Genomic DNA, 8480 nt, shown 5'->3' with positions numbered 1-8480 from the left:
CTTGAAGAAACTTTCAAACTTCTTGATATTTTCAGAATTGACTGACCTTCATGTCGTAAAGTAATGATGGACTGTCATTTCTCTTTGCTTATTTGAGCTGTTCTTGCCATAATATGGACTTGGTCTTTCACCAAATAGGACTATCTTCTGGTTACCACCCCTACCTTGTCACAACACAACTGATTGGCTTAAACGCATTAAGAAGGAAATAAATTCCACAAATTAACTTTAAACAAGGCACACCTGTTCATTGAAATGCCTTCCTGGTGACTACCTCATGAAACTGGTTGAGAGAATGCCATAGTGTTCAAAGCTGTCATCAAGGCAAATTGTGACTATTTTGAAGAATCTGAAATATAAAATATACACTATTGAATAGTTTTGATGTCTTCACTATTATTCTACAGTTTAGGAAATAGTAAAAATTAAGAAAAACCCTTGAATGGGTAGGTGTGTCCAAACTTTTGACTGTTACTTTATACAGTACATTTACATTTAGTTCATTTACCAGACACTCTTATCACACCATAGTGCCATCAGACTTCTGATACCAATGCAGAGTGAAAGGGGGCCACAAAATTGTGAACCACTATAAAAACGGTATAGAAAAGTATTTTGTATATTGTATTTTGAAAATACATATTTCGGCTCTGAAAAGTATCTTGTTACAAAATACACTGGAATATAGTTCAGCCAAGTGTAATACAAATGACAAAATACTCAAAAGTAATTGAAATACATATTTCAAATAAATACTGCCCATCTCTGTGCATGGGGGGAATGGAGAGGGGGGGGGGGGGGGGGGGGGGTCTTAACCCAAATTTGATACTATTTATTTTTCAGGCCACACTGGAGGAGGGTGTTCACAAATTACATGCAGACTTTCTGCATCAAGTGTCAGCCCGGCAAGAGGAACTTCTCTCTTTCCTTAGAGCGCTCCGTCTCTCTGGTGGACTTGGTGAACGGACTGACTGACTAACTCGCAGGGGCTTTTTCACCCTGATGGATCCAGAGAGGAGTGAGTGACTAGCGGAGGTTTTTCAGGGAGAGAACAGGACACATGGAATATGGCTCATATTGGCAAAACCCCACTGCGGAGGTCCTTCAGTGAGCATGTGAAAGTCTCTACCAACAAGGCTTGGGATGTATTCTGGAAGAGTGCTAGGGAGAAAAGGCTTTGGGGTAAGTACTGGACTCTTTCTCACACATTGACCAAGTGTTTGAAGTGTGTGACCGTCTGTTAACTTGTTGACTCAAACTTTGTGTAGTAAATTATTTACTGGCTTGACTGTTGTGTTTACAAATCCATCAATAATTGCATTGATGTGACAGTTGTCTGTCTCACACAGTCTAGCCCATAAATCACTTACCAAATCATTTCACTTTCACCAAAACTGACACTCCGCTCACCTCACAGCTGTATCATGTTAAACCTCTCACCGTTTCAAGCTACATCTCCAGTCCTACATACCAGAGAGTTCTTTTCCCATGGTTGCGTGTCTATCAAAACCAGAGGAGGCTGGTGGAAGGAGCTATAGGAGGATGGGCTCATTGTAATGGCTGGAATGGAATAAATGGAACAGCATCAGACACATCAAACATATGGAAACCACATGTTTGACTCCATTACATTTTATCCATTCCAGCCATCCAGCCCCCCTACAGTTCCTCCCACCAGCCTCCTCTGATCAAAACATGCTCTAGATTAGAATTATGATAATGCAAAAAAGCTCCAGTGTGTAGCTCAGTGCCCTGCAGAAGGGTCGGTTGGCCCTAGCCTCTGGTGGACTGTCAGTGGGGGGAGCTTCATGGTTCTCATACTGGAGACCTGCTGAGATGACCTTGATTCCTCTGTGGCCTTTAGGAATTTCAGGGCCCATGCATTATGTGTCATGTTGTCTTGTCTCTGTCCTTTCCCTTCACCCTGTCTCCCTCTGCTGGTCGTTGTTATGTTACCTTTTCTCCCCCTCTTTTCCCCAGCTGTGCCCTGTCTCCTCCTAACTACCTCGTCACCCCGTTCCCCACCTGTTCCCTTTTTCCCTCTGATTAGGTCCCTATATCTGTCTCTGTTTCTGCTCCTGTCCTTGTCGGATTCTTGTTTGTTTGTGTCATTCATGCCTGTACCAGACTGTCGTCATGTTTGCTGTAACCTTGTCCTGTCCTGTCGGAATCTGCCGGTCCATCTGAGCCTACCTGTGTGTGGTAATTAAAGAAGCTCAGTTTAAGTTGATTCGCTTTTGGGTCCTCATTCACGTACCCTAACAGAAGAATCCGACCAAGAATGGACCCAGCGACTTCGGATCCTCTCCACTCAGCCGTCGAGATCCAGGGAGCGATGCTAGGCAGACACAAGCAGGAATTGTCTGCTGCTCGACATGCCGTTGAGACCCTGGCCACCCAAGTCTCCAACCTCACAGAACAGGTTCACCATCTCCGCCTCGATCCACCGGCCACTTCCAGGGCTTTCGAATCTCCGGAGCCCAGAATCAATAACCCGCCGTGTTACTCTGGGGAGCCCACTGAATGCCGCTCGTTCCTCACCCAGTGTGATATTGTGTTTTCTCTCCAGCCCAACACTTACTCCAGGAGCACTGCTCGTGTCGCCTACGTCATATCTCTCCTTATTGGACGGGCTCGTGAGTGGGGCACGGCAATCTGGGAGGCAAGGGCTGAGTGTATTAACCAGTATCAAGACTTTAAGGAGGAGATGATACGGGTTTTTGATCGATCTGTTTTTGGGGAGGAGGCTTCCAGGGCCCTGTCTTCCCTATGTCAAGGCAATCGATCCATAACAGACTACTCTATTGAGTTTCGCACTCTTGCTGTCTCCAGTGGCTGGAACGAGCCGGCCTTGCTCGCTCGTCTTCTGGAGGGTTTCCGCGCAGAGGTAAAGGATGAGATTCTCTCCCGGGAGGTTCCTTCCAGCGTGGATTCCTTGATTGAACTCGCTATTCGCATTGAGCGACGGGTTGATCTTCGTCACCGAGCTCGTGGAAAGGAGCTCGCGCTCTCCGTCGCCTCCCTCTCCGCATCACTACCATCTTCCTCTGCCGGCTCGGGTGCTGAGCCCATGCAGCTGGGAGGTATCCGCATCTCGACTAAGGAGAGGGAACGGAGAATCACCAACCGCCTCTGTCTCTATTGCGGTTCCGCTGGTCATTTTGCCACTTCATGTCCAGTAAAAGGCCAGAGCTCGTCAGTAAGCGGAGGGCTACTGGTGAGCGCTACTACTCCTGTCTCTCCTTCAAGATCCTGCACTACCTTGTCGGTCCGTCTACGCTGGACCGGTTCGTCAGCTTCCTGCAGTGCCTTAATAGACTCTGGGGCGGAGGGCTGTTTTATGGACGAGACCTGGGCTCGGGAACATGACATTCCTCTCAGACAGTTAAAGGAGCCCACGGCCTTGTTCGCCCTGGATGGTAGTCCTCTCCCCAGGATTCAGCGTGAGACGCTACCTTTAACCCTCACTGTTTCTGGTAATCATAGTGAAACCATTTCTTTTTTAATTTTTCGTTCACCTTTTACACCTGTTGTTTTGGGCCATCCCTGGCTAGTTTGTCATAATCCTTCCATTAATTGGTCTAGTAATTCTATCCTCTCCTGGAACGTCTCTTGTCATGTGAAATGTTTAATGTCTGCTATCCCTCCTGTTTCCTCTGTCTCTTCTTCACAGGAGGAGCCTGGTGATTTGACAGGGGTGCCGGAGGAATATCACGATCTGCGCACGGTGTTCAGTCGGTCCAGGGCCACCTCTCTTCCTCCACACCGGTCGTATGATTGTAGTATTGATCTCCTTCCGGGAACCACCCCCCCCCGGGGTAGACTATACTCTCTGTCGGCTCCCGAACGTAAGGCTCTCGAAGATTATTTGTCTGTAGCTCTTGACGCCGGTACCATAGTCCCCTCCTCCTCTCCCGCCGGAGCGGGGTTTTTTTTTGTCAAGAAGAAGGACGGGTCTCTGCGCCCCTGCATAGATTATCGAGGGCTGAATGACATAACAGTGAAGAATCGTTATCCGCTTCCTCTTATGTCTTCAGCCTTCGAGATCCTGCAGGGAGCCAGGTTTTTCACTAAGTTGGACCTTCGTAACGCTTACCATCTCGTGCGCATCAGGGAGGGGGACGAGTGGAAGACGGCGTTTAACACTCCGTTAGGGCACTTTGAATACCGGGTTCTTCCTTTCGGCCTCGCTAACGCTCCAGCTGTCTTTCAGGCATTAGTCAATGATGTCCTGAGAGACATGCTGAACATCTTTGTTTTCGTTTACCTTGACGATATCCTGATTTTTTCACCGTCACTCCAGATTCATGTTCAGCACGTTCGACGTGTCCTCCAGCGCCTTTTAGAGAATTGTCTTTTCGTGAAGGCTGAGAAGTGCACTTTTCATACCTCCTCCGTCACATTTCTCGGTTCTGTTATTTCCGCTGAAGGCATTAAGATGGATCCCGCTAAGGTCCAAGCTGTCATTGATTGGCCCGTCCCTAAGTCACGCGTCGAGCTGCAGCGCTTTCTCGGCTTCGCGAACTTCTATCGTCGTTTCATCCGTAATTTCGGTCAGGTGGCAGCTCCTCTCACAGCCCTTACTTCTGTCAAGACGTGCTTTAAGTGGTCCGTTTCCGCCCAGGGAGCTTTTGATCTCCTCAAGAATCGTTTTACATCCGCTCCTATCCTTGTTACACCTGACGTCTCTAGACAGTTCGTTGTCGAGGTTGACGCGTCAGAGGTGGGAGTGGGAGCCATCCTTTCTCAGCGCTCCCTCTCTGACGACAAGGTCCACCCATGCGCGTATTTTTCTCATCGCCTGTCGCCGTCGGAACGTAACTATGATGTGGGTAACCGCGAACTGCTCGCCATCCGGTTAGCCCTAGGCGAATGGCGACAGTGGTTGGAGGGGGCGACCGTTCCATTTGTCGTTTGGACTGACCATAGGAACCTTGAGTACATCCGTTCTGCCAAACGACTTAATGCGCGTCAGGCGCGTTGGGCGCTGTTTTTCGCTCGTTTCGAGTTCGTGATTTCTTATCGTCCGGGCTCTAAGAACACCAAGCCTGATGCTTTGTCTCGTCTCTTCAGTTCTTCAGTAGCCTCCACTGACCCCGAGGGGATTCTCCCTGAGGGGCGTGTTGTCGGGTTGACTGTCTGGGGAATTGAGAGGCAGGTAAAGCAAGCACTCACTCAAACTCCGTCGCCGCGCGCTTGTCCGAGGAACCTTCTTTTCGTTCCCGTTCCTACTCGTCTGGCCGTTCTTCAGTGGGCTCACTCTGCCAAGTTAGCCGGTCACCCTGGCGTTCGGGGTACGCTTGCTTCCATTCGCCAGCGTTTCTGGTGGCCCACCCGGGAGCATGACACGCGTCGTTTCGTGGCTGCTTGTTCGGTCTGCGCGCAGACTAAGTCCGGTAACTCTCCTCCTGCCGGCCGTCTCAGGCCGCTTCCTATTCCCTCTCGACCGTGGTCTCACATCGCCTTAGATTTTGTCACCGGACTGCCTTCGTCAGCGGGGAAGACTGTTATTCTTACGGTTGTCGATAGGTTCTCTAAGGCGGCTCATTTCATTCCCCTTGCTAAGCTTCCTTCTGCTAAAGAGACGGCACAAATCATCATCGAGAATGTTTTCAGAATTCATGGCCTTCCGTCAGACGTCGTTTCGGACAGAGGTCCGCAATTCACGTCTCAATTTTGGAGGGAGTTTTGCCGTTTGATTGGGGCTTCCGTCAGTCTCTCTTCCGGCTTTCACCCCCAGTCTAACGGTCAAGCAGAACGGGCCAATCAGACTATTGGTCGCATCTTACGCAGTCTTTCTTTTCGCAACCCTGCGTCTTGGTCAGAACAGCTCCCCTGGGCAGAATACGCCCACAACTCGCTTCCTTCGTCTGCGACCGGGCTATCTCCTTTTCAGAGTAGCCTCGGGTACCAGCCTCCGTTGTTCTCATCTCAGTTCGCCGAGTCCAGCGTCCCCTCCGCTCAGGCTTTTGTCCAACGTTGCGAGCGCACCTGGAAGAGGGTCAGGTCTGCACTTTGCCGTTATAGGGCGCAGACTGTGAGAGCTGCTAATAAGCGTAGAACGAAGAGCCCTAGATATTGTCGCGGTCAGAGAGTTTGGCTCTCCACTCAGAACCTTCCCCTTAAGACGGCTTCTCGCAAGTTGACCCCGCGGTTCATTGGTCCATTCCGTATCTCTCAGGTCATTAATCCTGTCGCAGTGCGACTTCTTCTTCCGCGATATCTTCGTCGCGTCCACCCGGTCTTCCATGTCTCCTGTGTTAAGCCCGTTCTTCGCGCCCCCGCTCGTCTTCCCCCCCCCCCCCCCCCATCCTTGTCGAGGGCGCACCTATCTACAGGGTCCGTAAGATCTTGGACATGCGTCCTCGGGGCCGTGGTCATCAGTACCTAGTTGACTGGGAGGGGTACGGTCCTGAGGAGAGGAGTTGGGTTCCCTCTCGGGACGTGCTGGACCGTGCGCTGATTGATGATTTCCTCCGTTGCCGCCAGGTTTCCTCCTCGAGTGCGCCAGGAGGCGCTCGGTGAGTGGGGGGGTACTGTCATGTTGTCTTGTCTCTGTCCTTTCCCTTCACCCTGTCTCCCTCTGCTGGTCGTTGTTATGTTACCTTTTCTCCCCCTCTTTTCCCCAGCTGTGCCCTGTCTCCTCCTAACTACCTCGTCACCCCGTTCCCCACCTGTTCCCTTTTTCCCTCTGATTAGGTCCCTATATCTGTCTCTGTTTCTGCTCCTGTCCTTGTCGGATTCTTGTTTGTTTGTGTCATTCATGCCTGTACCAGACTGTCGTCATGTTTGCTGTAACCTTGTCCTGTCCTGTCGGAATCTGCCGGTCCATCTGAGCCTACCTGTGTGTGGTAATTAAAGAAGCTCAGTTTAAGTTGATTCGCTTTTGGGTCCTCATTCACGTACCCTAACATTATGAGTGTGTACCATATGTGTCCCATTCATTATGCTTTCACACACACGTGCCCGTATGGAAGTATGCACACACACACACATTGCAGCACAGTCTTATGAGCTACACAATCCTTTTCAACAAATGAACACACATGCACGCGCACACACACATTCATCAAGCTGTCAGTCCAATCTGGCTCTAGAAGCTTCTGCTGTTTGGTGTCATCTCTGAGGTGTCCTTCAAAATCTGCCTCTTCGTGTGTAGCGACATCTCTGTCTTCAACTTTTAAAAATGCATCCGATTCAAAGTTTGCATCTGATGATGACAGCTGTCTCTTCAGACTTAGAGATAATACCTGGAACCAGCTGTGTGTTCATATTCATGTCCTCTCAACATGTGTGTTGGATTAATGACTCCACATAGTGACGTTGGTTATTTGAGCTCACCCATTGGCTGAAGATAATTACACAATGCTAGTTAGCTGTGGCAGATCATTAAGGAACTTGGAACTGCACAGGCACTAGACGCCAGCTCTAACAGCAAAACGGCCCCCCAAGGGACGCAAGCATTCTCTCTTTCACTCTGCCTCTCACCCTCTATGTTTTTCTCTCTCCCTCTTTCACACTCTTTCTGTCTCCCCCTCTCACTATTTCGTGCATGCATATCATGTTCTCTTTCTTTGTCTCTTTACACACACACACACACACACACACACACACACACACACACACACACACACACACACACACACACACACACACACACACACACACACACACACACACACACACACACACACACACACACACACACACCCCTCCCTCCACCACCATCCCTTCTCTCTATCTCTCTTTTTCTCTGGGCCATACTGCAGTATACATCTCACAGGGAGGATCCGCTGTCCGGAATACTTTACAAACCTGTCCTAATATTTACACCCGCACTAAACGTTGTCATAACTCAGGCCAAATATGGTGTTCCATTCAAACGGTGCAACTCACATCCAAACAGTACCTCTGCCAGATGTAGTCTATAAACTCCTAATAACTTTCCAACGTCAAGCTGTAGCCCCAATCAGAGGTATGAAGACACGGTTGTGTGAGGGCCAACTGGAGAAGCACAGAGCTGGAACTTGACATTTCAGAGAACATCTCTCTGTTATTGTAGCTCTCACCTTCCTCTTTTTTCTCTCAGTCCATCTCTTTTTCTGTCTTTCTCTTTTTGATCTTCTTACTTCCTCTCATTTGACAGTTTTATCTTCAGGATCTCTCTATTTTGATCTTCAGAGCCTTTTTCTAAAGATAAAACTCCTATCTGTCTATTCTATTTCACTCTATTCTTTGGGTAGCTGTCCCTCTTTTCGGTTTCTCTTTCTCTCAAACTAAGCCTCTCTTTCTTCTCTCTCTTTTTCTCTTTCCTCTCCTTCGGTCCTCTGAACGGAAGCATAGAGCAGATTGCCAGTGTATAGTATCTATGGCAGGCTCCAGATCTCCAGTCCTCTCCCCCTCTCTAAGCTGCCTGCTTGCCTGCCCGGGTCTCATCAGCAGTATTACCTCACTCTGGAGCACCAGGGCCATGTGCTCTG

At 49.3% G+C, this 8480-nt stretch overlaps 1 protein-coding gene across 1 annotated transcript in view; it reads left to right on the top strand.

Moving 5' to 3' along the window:
* The first annotated feature begins 868 nt into the window (after positions 1–868).
* The window catches only part of LOC110533612 (rho GTPase-activating protein 7), an 83702-nt gene continuing 76090 nt past the window's right edge, over positions 869–8480 (top strand). Inside the window, exon 1 of the mRNA XM_021618003.2 lies at positions 869–1182. Coding sequence (XP_021473678.2) covers positions 1068–1182 — 115 coding nt within the window. The 5' untranslated portion in view covers positions 869–1067. The remainder of the gene's footprint in view (positions 1183–8480) is intronic.

Source organism: Oncorhynchus mykiss, chromosome 10 (assembly GCF_013265735.2).
Source record: "Oncorhynchus mykiss isolate Arlee chromosome 10, USDA_OmykA_1.1, whole genome shotgun sequence".
Classification (NCBI taxonomy): Eukaryota; Metazoa; Chordata; class Actinopteri; order Salmoniformes; family Salmonidae; genus Oncorhynchus; species Oncorhynchus mykiss.
Note: the sequence above shows the minus strand (reverse complement) of the source record. Positions and strands in the feature narration are given on the sequence as shown.